The 16,915-nt window shown below is 48.4% G+C and overlaps 1 protein-coding gene across 4 annotated transcripts; it reads right to left on the bottom strand.

Moving 5' to 3' along the window:
- Window positions 1–1,793: 1,793 nt before the first annotated feature.
- Window positions 1,794–16,915, bottom strand: Trnt1 (tRNA nucleotidyl transferase 1). Of its 4 annotated transcripts, none has more exons than XM_046425415.1 (8): window positions 16,851–16,915; window positions 15,900–16,072; window positions 10,692–10,885; window positions 8,637–8,775; window positions 5,751–5,877; window positions 3,584–3,777; window positions 2,721–2,971; window positions 1,794–2,607 (listed from the first exon to the last, which is right to left on the bottom strand). In XM_046425415.1, exons 2-8 carry the CDS (start codon window positions 16,045–16,047, stop codon window positions 2,353–2,355), a joined length of 1,308 nt encoding a protein of 435 aa, XP_046281371.1. In that variant the 5' UTR covers window positions 16,048–16,072; window positions 16,851–16,915; the 3' UTR covers window positions 1,794–2,352. The 4 variants fall into 4 exon arrangements, with proteins under 4 accessions (XP_046281371.1, XP_046281372.1, XP_046281370.1 ...); XM_046425416.2 differs by lacking the exon at window positions 16,851–16,915 and adding an exon at window positions 16,534–16,825; XM_046425414.2 differs by lacking the exon at window positions 16,851–16,915 and adding an exon at window positions 16,176–16,471.

Consider the following 16,915-nt stretch of genomic DNA (forward strand, 5'->3'; position numbering starts at 1 on the left):
TCTACAAATTGCTTCTGGGAAGCCCCGGTGCCCTTCGCTAATTCAGTCTTTGTGGGTGTCAGGGGCAGACCCACTGAGGAACTGGACTGGGAGAGAGAATCCCTGGCAGGAGTATTATTTGGCAATGGAGGAAAGGGGACAGAAAGCTTAGAGGTAGAAAACCTCAGACAATCTTGACAATCTGTAATAGATCATTTTTGAACTTTGGAGAGTTACTGATCAAAGGTTTCATCTTGGGCCACCAGTGCAGATTATCTAATTTGTATTGTGGCCAATTTTGAGTGCTGAGCCTAATGAGGCATTTAATCTCGAGGTCAGAATGGGAATAGAGAGTCTCAGAATTGGTAGACAGCCCAGGGGTGTCTCCACGAACTGACTGGGTAGTCCCCATATTTTAGGAGGCTCAACAGAGGGCAAAGCACCCTCTGTACTCCGCATGCCGCCCGTGTGCCCGGCTGGACTTTTCCCACTGGGGGCTGGGGAAACATCCTTTCTCCTAATCTCAGGGGTGGGGGTCCCTGGTTAGCCAAAAGGTGGTGGCATCTACGTGGTAGACACTGGACGAATGGGGTCTTGGATGTAAAAACAAATGGCAAGGCTGTCCCTGATCTGGAGGTTTGCTGGGTGTGCCAGGGAAGGGCAGCTGGCGAGGGGGTAGAAGTAGGCCTCCTTTAACATTAACACAGGCTTTGGTACAAATCCCTTTACTGGCTATTGGCATCAGATCTGCTATCTAGAGACTCCCAGCCTTCGATTCTGAACATGGCTGCTAAAAGGCTGACCCAGCCCAGCTCATGTCGCAACCCCTGAACGTGCAACCCCTGAACATGCTCGTGGAACTCCTCTCATGGGCCATAAAGCTGCTCTGAGTGCCGACAGGCAGGTCGGCCTTGTCGGTTTGCTTCATGCTACTGACAAGTGACTCTCGTGTGGGATTCCAGTGTGTGGAGTGGTCCTTGGGCTTTGCGAGTGTCCTTTCACTGTCCATGTGGAATAAAGCTGCAAAAGTTTAGCAGGTGGTTGGTACCCCAGGGCTGTTAGACCTTAGACTCATAGCCTTCGGGTAGCTGGTTGCTCGCAGCAGAGGTGTGGAGGGCCTATGCTCTACAGGGTGGAGAAACGCCTGCGTCCTGGTGTAACTACAGGGAAGGGTTGGGGAGGGTTCATCCCACCTTGCTCCAGCTCCTGGGCAGGGAACCCAGTGTTTGGGACACATGGCATACATGAGGACGGCAGAAGCAACCCTCGGGTCAGCAGGCTTCTCTTTAATCAGGGTTTAGCAGAGGAGCCAACTGCCAAGCACTGGGCTGGGATCATCTTCAGGGCAGAAGATGGCAGAGGCTGAAGCAAGGGTCTGGGTTATAAGGCTTCATTTAGGGTAACTGCTCCACTCCATTAAGGTGGGACAGGAAAGTGCCTGGGGCTTATCAGGGCATAGAGGTCAGGTGACCCATGGTGGGGGTTCCTTTTGTGTTCCTTTGCTCTGGCTGAGGCCTGGGATTTTAAATGACAACAGCTTAGGGAAAATGTCCTTGGACTCCTTTTCCACATCCTTCAGTCTACAGATATCTTCATAATACCGTCAGTACTCACCCACTAGTGCTAGCGCCACTTCTTCTCAGCAGTGTGCTCTGCAAAACCTCTTTTAGCAACGTCCAAAAATTGCTACTTGCTCATAGGCTACAAAGATGCTATGGCTGGACAGAAAGGAAAAAGCAGCTGAAACAGACACAGTCTCTCTGCACCTGGCGAGAACAGACTCCAAATAGGAAAAGGAAGGGTGTCACCAAGTGTGTATGCCACCGCACACCAAAACCAAAGGGACTGTTTTATTAAAATATCAGGCTCAAGGATGCATAGGGTTAGGACACCACCACCTTCATGATCACCTCCACAGTAAAACCCGCACTGCCGTGTGCGCCACCCCACAAGCACTCGTATGTTACACGGGAGTCTTAATCCAAGTGTGTCAGGTGTCTCCAGGCACCGGGCAACCTTTATTTTGGATCTCGTACAGGACCCGGAACCCATCAGAGGCCATCACTGTACAGACCAGCCCGGGTGGTCATCCCCTCGGCAGACATTAACGTTTTCCTGTTCGAGGCAGTTACCAGGTGGTAGGACTATCACCCTCTGGGGACATCCCACCCTACTTTTCCAAGAATGCTAAGTACAGCCACACCACTCTGGGAGGAGGCAGACACCCTTTCAGTGCCGGAAGCACAGTTTCACAAAGTCATTGTCAAGATATCCTGTGAACCAGCTTGAAAGCCCCTGTCGCCTCCAAAACCTCATCAGGGGAAGCGGAACGAGAGCCCGTTTACCGGCCGCCGTGGCGTGGCGGGCTCCGGGTCAGCTCTCCGTCTTCTTGATGTGACTGAGGAGCTCCTCCTTCTCCATCCGGTAGCCACTTTTCTTCCACTGTTCGCGCAGCTGCTGCAGCAGAGTCCCGATCTCCTTTCCCGAGGAAATGCCCACCTTCCTGATGTCGTGGCCACTGACGGGGAAGGGGGGCACCGACCAGCACTGCATTTCCCGGAGGAGACCGTGCTCGCCCTGATACTTGAGCAGTTCACACACGCGGGCCGCCGCGTCCGGCTCCCTAGACTATAGGGGCAGACACGCGTTAGTCCGTCACCAATGCTCACCGGGACCTTTCTCACTCAAAACAAGTCGAGTCAAGACTTGCGTCTCGTGGGAGCCGGCGAGGCCATACTCACGTCTATGACGAAGTCCTGGTAGGGCTTCAGGGGCTCGGGGCCGTCCGCCCTCCTCAAGTCCTTCCTGTGTTTCACCAGAAACAAGCCAAGATTCTTCTCCTCTCTTGAAATCTTCAACCTCAGATCCAACTTTGTCACGTCGTCCTGTGCTTTGAACAGCGAGGCCAGGAGAGTCATGGGCTTTGGTGCGAAGCCTTCCACGTTCCCACTGACCCTGTCGAACTCTTCCAGACCCGCGCTGCCAGGCAAGCCTGCAAACCAAGGCAGCCCACCCCCGTTATCCACCGCACAGAAGAGCCTTCCACCCGAGCCAGCCGTCAGTGTAGTCACAGAAACGCCCTCACTGCCACTCATCCTATCCACGGTCTCCTCCCTGTCCCTAGTGTCACTCTCCAAACCTGAGATATCCCTATGTTCTCTCCCAGCCCCATCGGAGGTCCACAGACAGTGGTGACACCTGATCCGCAAGGTACACGGTCTCCAACTCCCGCCTCCCGCCCTGCTTCACAGAACCCACCCGCCCCCAGTCCGTGAGCCCCTCTGCCTGTGAACATGAATGTGACATTACTGAATCACAAGCATCGACTGTCCGTCAGCAGGAGAGCGGTTACTTCTGAGCCCCTTTATTCCATCAGAAATTAACCCAAGAAGCAGAGGCCACTGCGGGGGAAGGGTTCCCGATGACCATGACAAAACTGACCCACCCTAGCCCCTAGATTACCTTGGAAGAGTTTTTTAAAATAGGCCAGTTCTCTACTAAGAATTCTTGAGCCAAATGACTCAACACATTTTTCCCTTATGAAATTTTGGAAGTAAGACAATTTCTTGCCAAAAACTCAAAACATTTTATAACCTGGTCTCACCTATGTAAGGGGCCACATCAAGATCATAGATGAGGTGCATCAAATGATTTACGTGGTTACCAGTAAGGATTTTCTTCAGTTCCACCCAAATCCTCTCTCCCGATATCCCACCCAAGCCTTTAGCATTTTCTGTGATGGCCTCCAGAGTCTCGGGATCATGGTCACCAGGTTTGTCCACGATTCTGCCATAAAACCTGTAAGACAAAATCTCCCCTTCATTATCTCTACATACTATATTCCATTGTTCCACATTATGTTATATTCCACTCATCCATTCACTGGAAAGAAAATATACAGAACCAGTTAGGTCTAGGAGACACCCAACACACCATCTGGCCAGTTCTCCACCTTTGTTTTCCTCCAGATGAAGAAGCCCAAGATGTAGAACTTTCTCAAGGAGAGAGAGAACTAGAACACCCAGGCCTCTGCTCTGCTTCCCGGGAAGCTAAGAACAGCCACCCAGAGAGGACCTGAGGGGCACTTCACAGCAGGTGTATGAAAACAGCACCCTGTGAAGGCCCCGTACCAGGCAGGGTTCCCTAACAGAGCGGGGTGACCCCTCAAAGCTCCCGGCATACAACCCACTGCTCTAAGGAAGGCCTTCAAATGGGACAAGTCCACCGCAGACGCCACAGCCTGTCTCAGAATCTCAGGCCACAAGCCTTCGGGTGCACTGGACCCACAGCGTGGTCCTAAGATTCACTAGCGATTCACATAAAATGCTAGATAAACATGGCTGAACTTGTGTTCAAGTGATGGCTGCTCTTTTGTACAGAGAGATTGCTTAAAAGTATTCAAGTTCACAGAAATATCACTTATTGATAAAATATGTATGATCTGACACAGAGCCTTCTGAGAGCGACTCCCAACCAGCAAAGGACACACACGACCACATGTCACTAGCCAGTTAGGATAGTTCTAACAAGGTCAGAGTCTGAAGCTCAGAATCGCTGCTACTGAAGCACCGAGAGGAGATGAACTACAGGATGGACAGCGGTTTCATACTTGAACGACACAAGGCCACAAGTGTCCATGAGGGTCTGCCCACTATGAACACACTGCAGAGGGGTCTCAAAAACTAACAAGCATACACTGTCCCACTGCCAGGCACACTGAGGGTCACGAGATCATACAGTGTCGACTGGGAGACTACTCACAACGCCAAGAAATGGAAAGGCATCTACCAACTCACAAATGGATAAAGAAAGACAGCATGGCACATTTAGAACACTATTCGGCCATAAAAAAAGAAATCCTATCATTTGGGGTAAAACAAGGATGGACTTAGGCTTCTTTATGCTGTGAGCTGAGCCAGGCAAAGTCAAGTACTGCATGACCTCATTCCCACAGGAGCTTAAGGAGAAAGGTCCTACCAGATGCTGGGGAGTCGGGCCAGGAGGGGTGTCAGAGAGCAGGAAGGCGTTCTGCTGTGCTACCACAGAGCGGGGTGACAACAGACCGTGGTGAATGCACTACACGTTCCAAAGAGCTTAGAAGTAGTCCTCTCAGTATTCTCACCATAACACGACATGTGAGAACAGATAACGTGACCTGACTTAGACACAACAGTGCACCCATGGATCAGAACATAATAATGTGCAAGTTTTCTGTTTTTATGTAATAAAAAAATAAATTTTTGATTTTAAAAAAATAACAGTCACTGCTATCCACATAACCAGCGTGTACCCTGCTAACCAAGTTCACACCAGCTCTGCGTGTGTTTACACTTCCACTGGTCACCTCCCCGGCCTCTTTCACCAGTGTCACCTGTGGTAAGGCACCAAAGCTTCTCCACAGCACAGAGGGCCACAGGCTGCATGAAGACACTGCCACCCACGCCTCAGGACCCAGCTCAGCGCCTGGTCTGGGACAAGTGCTCGAACCCCAGGATGACAAGTGAAAGAAAATCTTCAGCCCCAGGAAAAATGAACATTAAAAAAAGGACACGAAGCTGTCACATGCAAAATATCACAGCACAGAGCCCAGGAAGGAGAAGGAAACACAGAGCATCTCAGAACCTCTCCCCACCCAGGGCAGGTGAGTCGCCGCTGCCCGTGGACATGGGGGTCAGCGCTTCCCACACCCACACCCACCGGTTCTGCAGACCAGAGTCCCGCTTTGGTGAGATGAAAAACCACAAAAGTTTTAAAATTAAATTTAGTCTTACCTGAAATATCTTAAAATTCGAAGATAATCTTCTTGTATTCTCTGCTTAGCCTGCCCAACAAATCTAACTTTCTTGTTTTTTAAATCTGCATAGCCATTAAAGTAGTCAAATAAGGTACCATCAAAACCTGTTCAGAGGGGAATAAAAAAATCATCAGCAGCAAAAACTTTAAAACACACAAAAAAATCAGCTCAAAACTATCACAAATAGTAAAAACTTAGCATATTTCAAACTCATAAAATTAAAATGCAGACACTAATAGAATTCCTGTATACATCACCACCACATAATGCTTCCTGGGGGAAAATGCCAGATCTGTATATGGTGGGGTAGGGAGACAAGACTCCAGACAAGCTAACACTCAAAGCATAGGCAGATAAGCACGTGCACGTGCACACACACACACTCCCCGCACAAATCAGTAAAAAAGCCATAGAAAAATATTTTTATAATCCTAATCCTAAAATAAATCCATAAGAAAGACCTTTCATACTTTATCACAAAAGCAAAACACCAAGCCACACTCAAAATTAGACATAATAAACAGAACTGGGGGGTGGGGGAGCCTGATGGCAAGGCCACACCATGCAGAAAGGGACACTTCTGGAAAGTCGTAGCTGTGTATCAACAAGACCAGTGGCTAACGTCTATGTGCAAAAGATAAAACACACAGACCGTAGACACAGAAAGGCTGAAATACATACAGGAAATACAGAAGCATCTTAAAAAATGCAGATTTTCAGCCTAGTCCTGAGAAATGCAATCGTCCACTTTTCTCTAGCTAGGCCAACCCCCAGCGGTCATGGGCACAGCCAGACGGGGTGCGTGAGGCAGGGTGCCCTGCCTGTCCACCTCAGGGGCGCCCTCAGGCAGCCTCCTCCTGTGAACTCTGAGGTAAGCCTGTTATTTGTTCCTAAAATGGATGTGAACAAACCCCACCATTAAATGCCACTGCCTATATTAACTGAAGGGAAAAATGGGCCCGTGAACTAATATAATCTAGTCCCTAAACACCTCAGGTCAGGGGACTGAGATCCTCACACCCCCCAGGTGAGATCTCCACAGAAGGCCAACGGAGACAGCTGGTCACCGCAGGGACTAAGAATAAGACAAAACAACACTTAGAGCAACCCACCAACCCAGGTGGGCGCATCAGGAAGTGCCTGTCCACCAAGCTCTGCTTGACCTCCCCGAGCCGACCGGCCAGCTCAGACTCACTCTAACCCTTCCCGAGTGGTTTGGGATCTGCACAGGGTGCTGCTGAAAGTCACCACTCTAATGATCAGCGCAGATTTCAAAAGCTCCAGATTAAAGTCATGAAAGACAAATCAAAACGTTAAAAAAAAAAAAAAACACATGGACCCCTGACCACAGAAAAGCAAACGACATAGTAGGTCTTCATATTATTTCTTCTAATAAAAGGCGCCTGACTCTCCCTAGTGACCCTGACCCTGGAGATACTAAGGGTTTGTTTTCAGTAAAGACCACATTCTGGAGGAAAACCATGGAAATATGACAAAAGCAAAAATCACGGTGGAGGAAGCCAAGAAACCACTCAGAAGCGCCAGAACCACTGACATTGGTACGGGGAGGCTCGGAGAAACCCGGACCAAAAACAGGGCTAAAAGGTGAGGATTAGTGAATATCGGCACTGGTGGCCGTTCTGTTTTGTTCTCCATCTCCTGTAAATAAAGACGCCCTGGTCAACAGTATCCCCTCCACAGCCCCGCGGCTTCAGTCAGGATCCAGATCCCGTCACTTAGAAGATGTGCACCGTGGCCACGCACCCTGGGTTCAACACCGAGATTCGCCTCACAGAGCCGCCAGGGTCACTGAAGGCAGGAAACGTGCTCTCAGCAGCGCCTGGCACACTGTAAGGGTTCAGCAATGCTATAAAGCCACAGCACCCAGAACGGCTTTTGTTTTGTAAAATATCTCAAAAAACAATATGCACTTTCCCTTTAACTACGCTTACAAGAGGTCAGCACACTGCATCACTCGGCGCAGGCGCAGCCCGTGAAGCCTTCACTATAAGGAGAGAAAATGCGCACCCGCTGGGCGCCCCGGTCATAAATCCAAGTTGTACAAATGCGAGCCCCATCTTGGCTCTCGGACCTGAACTTTGTATTGAACTTCTGGCACTTTCTTCACCTGTCAAATGGGAAACCCACTAAATGAGGGTGCCCACTGGTGTGTCCAGATCCCAAGGGGCCCTAGAAATGGCATCTGTCATCAGGTGGTCAGCAAGGGATCCCACACTCGGGCCTACAACTGGCCTTCCCGACCCGTGACACAAATCTTAATTAGAATTGAAAAAATGACGTTTCAATAATGGTTCAAACACTAACCCAACTCACATCACTTCTGCTGACACTAAAGACCACACACAGGTCTCACCCCGCACACTGCCCCTGATGACTGGCAATTCCTAAGACGCAATGCTAAGAAGCCATCTAAGGCTCTGTGGAGGCACAACGATAAAACAGAGCTGAAGTCATCCCCGTCGTGTGCCACCGCATGGGAACACGGACAGACAGGAGGCATGTGCACAAGGACAATGCAGAGGCAGGAGCGGCCCATGGTGGGACTCGTCTGCTCCCACTGTGCAGGTGCAACTAGGAAGCCACAGGCCAGGAGGGGCCAGGCCCCGTTCCAACCATTCACAGCCAACAGATCGCCCAACGCTCACAACAAGAAACCGCGTGGGCATCTCCAGTTCCCAGCCAGTGAGCCACGCGGACAGCCTAAGCCAGGGACTGTGACTGCGGCCAACGACACCCTCAGCCACACCGGACGCAGTGCCTGAAGTGAAGCACATTTCCAGGACGCAGGCTTTAAGACGCACTCACACAGACTGGACGAAAACATCTCGTCTCCACACATTACCTAGAAACATAGAATTTATAGTGAGATCTCTGCGCTCAGCATCTTTCTGCCAGTCGGTCGTGAACTCCACCTCGGCGTGTCTTCCATCAGTGACGACATCGATACGTAGTGTAGTGATTTCAAAATTTTCTTCATGAAGCTGCAATACATTGTTTTAAAAAATCAATATTCAGTACCACTAGATAGACCGGGGGAAGTTTTTCTTTTCATCAACTCACGGAACTGTGATCCTAGACATTTGATCTCATGTCTTTTTCAAGCCCACTAGTGCACCTACACCTCGAAAACAAGAATAAGTGAAAAGATACATGGCCCCTCCCCTTGCTCCACTTGGTTTTCAGAATGGTAACAATCAGGGGCTCGGGAGGCTGAGGCAGGAGGATGGCAAGTTCAAAGCCAGCCTCACAACTTAGTGAGGCCCTTTGCAACTTAGCAAGCCCCTGACTCAAAATCAAATATTTAAAAAGAGCTGGGGATGTGGCTTGGTGGTTAAGCACCCCTGGGTTCAATTCCTGGTGCAAAAAAAAAAAAGCTATAAAACAGCCACCAGTAGATACTTCAGAAGGCCTGGTGATAGCTCCATGTGTCACTGCCCCAGAGGACCAAGACAGTGTCGCTGATGATCCTGACCCTGCAGAATCCTCAGCTAATGTGTATGTAACAAAAACAGTTAAGGAAGTTTAACCAAAAAAAAAAAAAGAATTTCTAATAGAAAAAACTTGTGGAATAGAACGTAAACAAGGTATTTCTACAGTACTTGTGTTTTCACCTAAGTGCTAACTACAAGGGTCACAGAATTAACAGAACTGCCTAGCATCAGATTTCTCAGCACATATTCCTATTAAGCACTGCAAGACTGTCCACCAGGAAAGACCCTTAAAAACAAAAGGCCACTAAAGTTGTAAATGTGATTCAAAGGTCGAGAGATCAAGTGAAGACGTTCCCACAAAAGTGAAAAATACAAGACGTAAGGACAGAGAAAGAGAAGACAGGACCTTCTCAGAAGACGGGCACCTGCCCCAGGTCCACAGGAAGACACTTCCCGAGGAGAAGGCCCTTAACAAGGGAATAAGGCAGGCCAGTGGTGCCCTGCACAACAAGGACAAAACCCAAACCCAGAGAAGTCTCCTTGGAATTAAAAACACCACAGTGGGAGGACCCAAAGGCTTCAAAAAGGAAAAAATAAAACCACGAGATTTCCAGCAAAGCAGAAACCTAAATGGGATCCACTCTTCAGTGGCAATAGCAGAAACTGGAAAACAAAGTCTCGAATTTTCTGACAGAAAACTATTCCCAGATGGAATAATAGTGGGGCCAAGCCAGTTCAGGGTTAAATAAAAATATTTTCATTCATGTGGGGCTTGCTCAGGCCTCACCTACTCAAAGGAGAGGAAGAACCAAGAGAGATCCCCACACGGGACCCAGAAAAAAGGAGGTGTAACAAAGAAAAGGCCCCCCCCCCCAAAAAAAAAGTCCTGAAACATGGTGTGCTTCACTGGTGGGAAGAACTTTACAGCTCTGCGGAGTGGCACCGAGCACGTGGCCCTCGGAGAGCTACGCAGAGGACAGCGGCAGGACCGCAGAGGGACCACACACCCAGGAGCACCCTCCCAGTGCAACCCTCCACACGGGGCTGACCAACACTGACAGGGACACACTGGGAAGGTGGGAGGAGAGCCACACGCCTGCTGTTGACAAGGCCACAGAGGAGGAAGGGCAGCATCTTCAAATGCAAAATTAAGAACAAAACCTGAAGCATATGGACTTGTTTTTCTTTTTTAAATAAACTACCAATACTTTTTACAGTTAGACTGCATTCCTTCAAATTATTATTTTTTTTTTAAAAAAAGGGCGGGGGCAGGGGCTGGAGGTAAGAGCTCAGTATCAAACTCAGTTAAACATCATGGTTGTAACTCGGCAGGACACAGCCTCTGGACAAAACCCTTGGTAGATACTATTATTAGGTTTTTTGTTACTTGCTTTTTCAACAAAACATTATCATACTTTCTAAAATGACAAAAGCCGCATTCGATGTGTCGCCAGCTCTGCACTCACCCGGGCGGTGATGGTCCCGTGCTTCTCCCCCTTGTTGTTTATCATCCGGATGCCGGCTGCCTGGAACATCTCCTTCATCTGCGACGGGGTGGCCGTGGTGGCAAAATCCACATCCTGAGGCTTGACCCCATTCAGCAGATCCCTTACTGCTCCTCCTGCTATTCTCAGCTCGTGATTCTCTCTGACAAACAACTCTGGAATGGCAGAAGATGTTTATTTCTATATGCTTTTTCTGACAACCAGAGGAACAAGGTTTTCCACCTACTAGAGACAGCAGAGATCACAAAAGTGAGCCCTTCCACGTGAAAATGAGAACAAGGCCCACAGAAGGGGCGATGGCCTGCCTGCAGCAGCATGCCTCTGAGATCTTAGGGGGCAGAGACCAGGCCAACTTCCCTGCCAACACAGAAAATAACACCAATTCCACAGTGCCCAAGGCCTCGACATCAATCCAGATTATTACCAAGAAGGAAGCTTTCTTTCTTGGAGTTTACGTGCACACTTCAGAAACTCTTGAGTGTTCTGGCAATTCTCTTTCTGAATACGTGGAGAGGCGGTATGTTCGTGCATGACACTACCAAATAGCAGCCCGCCACTCCACGTACACGTTACTGCCACAGCCTTCAAGAAACAATCTGCACCTAGTGTTTGAAACCCATTCTATGTTCCAGGCAGAACCACATGAACGCTGGAATCCCTGTACTCAGCTACACAGGATGAGGCAGAGCGGCTATAACTAAACCCCTACGATGACAATGACACCATGTGAAACCCTCCAACAAAGACATCCAATATGGCCCGACAGTGCGGGTGATGCAGCTCCAAGCCACCCTAAGAGTTTCACTGCACAACACAAAAGCAATTTCTGCCCACGCTGGACCCAGAACAGTTAAGACAACTCTCTAAAGTGTCTGAACACAGACAAAACAGGAACCCTGTCCAAGACACACCCTAGAAGGACTGAGGACTGCTCCTGACTGATGGACAAGACATAGTCTCAATGTTCTCACCTTCTAGGCAAGAACCAAGTCATCCAAAAGTCGCTTCTGCGCTTGGAGAGCATCGAGTGCAAGGCAAAGCCCCACTCCCTGAACCAGCTACAGAACCTCTGCAACCCACATCCTCAAGAACTCCTCCCAAGACCCTCTTTCCAAGGTGCTCCAGGACACCTGGCGTGTCCCCAGGGTGCTGGCTAGGGGTCACTGCAGTATCAACCACATCCAACCCTCATCAAGGTCCAGCAGCCCAACCACAACTCAACATGCAGCCCCCACCCCACCCTCTTCCACCCGCTCTTCTCGAGCCTTTCAGCCCCATCTTCCGTTGACAGCATTCCGTGAATTTCGTCAAAGCCACCAACACAGCCTACATTTGTACATACACACAACCTACACAAAATGGTCTCCTCTCCCGTTTCTCAGGATAGCAAACCTAGCATTCCTCCCCTGGCTCCCGATAAACTCAACTGTAACGATTAGAAAGAGTGTCTTGTTGGAAAGTCTACTTTTTTCTTAAGTTTTCATGTTTCAAAGCAAAACACTATCAAAGAATCTATAGAACACAAAACAAACATTCCATTCATTAGAGTCTAGTTTAATTAATAAAATGGTTAGAATTAAAGTTATACAGACAGCAATATTTTTAAGGTTCTCCAGCTGGCTTCACTAAAATGAAAACTTAAATTCAAGGTCACTCAATAAATTGCATTTCAGAAAGACAGATAAAGAACCCAAAGAAATCCATTCGTCATTTTGATTATCCCTGTTATTACCATTTCCAAAAACTTCACAATTCTGGATTTTAAAAATACCACTTTTCTCTGATATGTGGAAGCCAGTCCAACATAAGGGGGAGAATAAAGAGAGGAAGAAATGGAAAAGGAGGGATTCCATCAAAATAAAAGATGAGTGTACTAGAGGAAGGGGCTCGAGGGGGGAGGAGAGGGCCAGGATAGGTGAGAACAGCGGAGGATGTGACCTCCCTGTACGTGACCACCCACAGTGACCCTCACCACCTGTGCACACACAAGATACTGCCTGAAAGAAAGAAAGAAAAAGTAAACACAGGAAGACCAGGGCAGGAAGAAGAGAACGGGGAGGAGAGAGGGGAGGGCAGGGAACCACACTGGGAACTGAATCAGAGCAAATTCTATTCTATACCTATGTAACTGTGTCAAACTCAATCCCAATTTTCTGAATAACTAATAAAGATCCAAAAAAAAAGGAAAAAAAATTAATACAATTGAGAAAAGCACATTTGTCTGTGGAACAGCAGTCATAAAAATTACAGCAAAGGAATGACTCTACATTAACCTAAAGGGGTAGGCGCTCTCAGACTTACGGATTCCTTCCACCCTCCATCCTACAGACACAGGGACACACGCAACATTCCTCTGTAAGCTACACACACACTCAACAAAGATGACATCTGATACAACTGTATTTAATTGTAATGTATACCTTCCATTGTGCTCATTTGCTCCAACTACCACACCTTGATAGTGATTGTTAATTATTCTTGTTCACAACATTGACTCAAGACCATACAGTGTCAGAATTCTTGTAATTATTGCCTATTTTTAATTTTAATTTCCAATCAAATTTTCAGGAACTACTTCCTTTGATTTTGGATTGAGTGCCGGCGTGGGGTGGGGGATGATAAGCCAGAGGGACAATTGGAAAGAGCCCTGCATGGCAGGACCATCACTACCAGAAACACCGTCTGTTCCAACAGCCTCCACACTTGAAGAGCATTCACTGCTCCTACTGTCCCAAATACAGGCTTTCTGACATTATCCAGAGCAAGGACTAGGAACCTCAGGCAAGTGACTGAGGCAGTCCCAGTGAGCACACTAGCCATGAAGCTCGGGCAAACCTCACCTATAATTAACAACTCAGCCTCAGCTCTTGCCTGGGGAAATAACCTTCAACATCACTAGACTACATGGTTGTACTAAAGCATAAGGAAAACTTAAACGTATGAAATGACCTGACAAACCCTATCTTACATGACCATAACACACTATTCTAGCCTCCAGAATTCTTGCAAAACTTGATTTTACACAAGGCAACATAACTATCAGGATTTGAGAACTGTTATAAGACCATTTAAACTGCACCAATCAGCAGGCTTTGGACACTGCATTTTACCAGGGCACCCCAGTCTCTACAAAGGAGCAAGGAAGAGATAAAGTGATCAATTTGCTATCTGTGTAACAGTGCATTCTTGCCACTGCTATCACAGCCTACAACATGCCCAAATCCTCACTGGCCCGTCTTTCAAGTGCAGGATCCTGGAAGCAACCAGTACCTCTATTTTATACTATTAAGGTTCTAACTCCCTTAGGACTTCATGTCTTAGTGTGAAGAAAATTCACAAGTTAAACTCGCATTTAGAAACTCAAATGTAACTCTCAGAAGATGTTCAAAAAATTATAGCAATCAATATCTAGAACCTTATCTCAAAAAAAAGTGCACTATGAGTAGGGATGGGCCACTGAGAGAATTTCTGCAACTGAGAATGAAAAAACTGGTAGCTGGAATTGCATTAAAAGAAAGAATTTTCAGTGAACCCAAAATTGGACCTTTTAGGTCAGTGCTGTTCAAACAGCAACTGCTAGGTACTTGTGGTGGTTGAGCACCTGAAATGTGATGAGTCTGATTAGAGATGGTGCTGTATGTGATAAAGATAGGACAATTTGAAAGTCTTAGAATACACAATATCTCACTAATTTGTATAAAATTTCATATTGAAATGATAGAATTTCACCTACAGTGGATAAAATATGATGCACTGAAAATAATTATTAAAATTATTTTCTTTCTGCCTTTCAATAGGGTTAATAGGAAAGCTTACAGAAAGTATAGGTCATACACTTCCACTGGACCAAGAGTCTCTCATTTTTCATTCAACCTAATTAAATCACACTGAAGCCATGGGCATAACCAAACTTAAATTTAAGCCCTCTACTTCAAGATTACCTGAAGAGGGGCAGGGGATGTGGCTCAAGTGGTAGTGTGCTCGCCTGGCATGCGTGAGGCACTGGGTTCGATCCTCAGCACCACATAAAAATTTTTTAAAAAGATAGTGTGTCCACCTAAAGCTAAAAAATAAATATTTAAAAAAAAAAAAAAAAGACTACCTGAAGAACATAAAAGAAACAAAAAATTCTGGACCATTTACCTCTCAAATGTGCCTAAAAAGAAACCATCCAATCTCAAAAATAAGAACATAAACTTGGGAATAGGAATGATAATTTTAAAGTAATGGTTCTTCTACCTTCTGTTCACCAGAATTAATGTGTGGAGTTTAAAAAACAAAAACAACAAAAAAAAAACCCACAGGTGCTCCTCCTTGGAAGGGTTGAGCTGGAGGGAAAGCTGGGGGTGGAACCCCATCATCCACATATTTTAAATCTCACCAGCAGCTGGGCCTGAAAAGCACCCTCCAGCTCATTTCTACATACATACAACTCAACGCACCCACAAGGGCACCACTAAACCTCCCAGACTTTGAAATGCAGCCATTAGGCTGCTTAGACATCATCAGTAGGTGATGTGAAGGACCAACACTGACAAAACAGTGGCGACATCAAAGAGATGCTGCCATAATCAGACACTGAGCTAAGCCAATCTAAATAGTATAAAATAGAGGTACTGGTTGCTTCCTGGATCCTGCACTTGAAAGACTGGCCAGTGAGGATTTGGGCATGTAACTAATCAATCTAGTGTTCCTCCTAGATTGATTTTGTATGTGCACAAGTGAAAGGAATTTCTATTTGCTTCTGCCTTCAGTTCTCTCAGAAGGCAATTAAACAGAGCTTCAGTGTTTACACATGGGGCTCTGACATCAGAAGGCCCAGGTTAAAATCCAGCCCTCCAGTTAATAATAGGGGCAAAGCACTTCCCTTTCCTAGGCATGTGACCTCCTCCAGGTGAAAAGAAAATGTACCTACACATTAGGACTGATCCCATCATGTATGGGACTTGGAATCATTCAGCTAAGTCAGGCCTTTCAATGGGGTCAACATCTCCTGTCTTCTAATGAACCGACTGTAGTTCTCCATTACCCGTAAGAAAGTCTCCCCCCCCCCCCTTTCTCTTTTCTCATTAACTCAACAACGATGAAAGTACCCGTTGGCTACACGAGCTGGCCAACCCGTGCCCCTCCCTTGACACAGGCTTCCAAAGCAAGAAAGGGACCTCTCACCTGCCAGGCTCTTCAATCCTTCCGTGAAAAGGGACTGGAACTCTGGAGACTGTACCTTCATGGTGAAGAGCCGCCGCTTCAGAAGGCACAGCCTACTCCAGCTGCAGCTGAGGACGGGCCGGTGCCGCAGACATAGGTGCCTGAGCATCGAGAGAGGGTCCCCAAGCACCCACCTGCAAGCACATGCACAACAAGGAACTTCAAACACGGGACCAAGAGCAATCCCCCTCCTGTCCAAATGAAAGGAAGGCCATGCGACCCGCGGAAGGACCCCACCTCTAAGCTGGTGGCTGTCCAGTTCTGTAGCCCGAAGCCCCACGAGGCTCACTGATGTCCTGTCTCCAGAGAAGCCGGCTCCGGGTTCAGGACCTGGGGCAGACTTCCAGAAAACTTAACTGGAAGACTTGCAAGAACGGCAGGCCTCCCCCAACGGGTCACGGTCACCCCGAGTGGCACCTGAAACTTTATGACTCCGGGGTGGTTCCTCGGAAGTGAAAATTGGCTGCTTTTCTCACTTCTCTCCTCCCGGCGTGCCCTCTGCTCGGCTTCCACGGGGGCCCCTGTCCCCCCTGTCCTCCTCCCCCCCCCGCCCCGGAGCCAGGCCACAGCTGCCAGGCCCCCACGTGACCCCGACCTCGGTGACTGCAAGGGGACCGCGCAGTTCCTGGGAAAGCAGGGACCGAGGAGCGGCGTTTCCCATCGGGGGCGAGCTCCCCTCGCCGGGCCACGTGCGGCGTCCTGCACTTCCGCCTCAGAAAACCCCCGGGGACCCTGGCCGTGACCCCTGTCCTAGGACCCCACCACCCGGGGCAAGAAACTCGGCGGGGACGCGGCTGGGACGCGACCTCCACGCTGCGGCCTTGCAGCCCCGCGCAGGGAGCGACCTCTCGCCAAACCGCACTCCCGCCAAACCGCACTCCCGCCACCCCCAGGACGCGGCCGTGCGCTTACCGGCCCGCGCCTCCCCGCCACACGCACTTCCGGGAAGGTGTACGCTGTGGCGTCACGACGCACGA

This window comes from Marmota monax, unplaced genomic scaffold (assembly GCF_021218885.2).
Source record: "Marmota monax isolate L192 unplaced genomic scaffold, Marmota_monax_Labrador192_F-V1.1 WCK01_AAM20220418_F8-fsc00028, whole genome shotgun sequence".
Classification (NCBI taxonomy): domain Eukaryota; kingdom Metazoa; phylum Chordata; class Mammalia; order Rodentia; family Sciuridae; genus Marmota; species Marmota monax.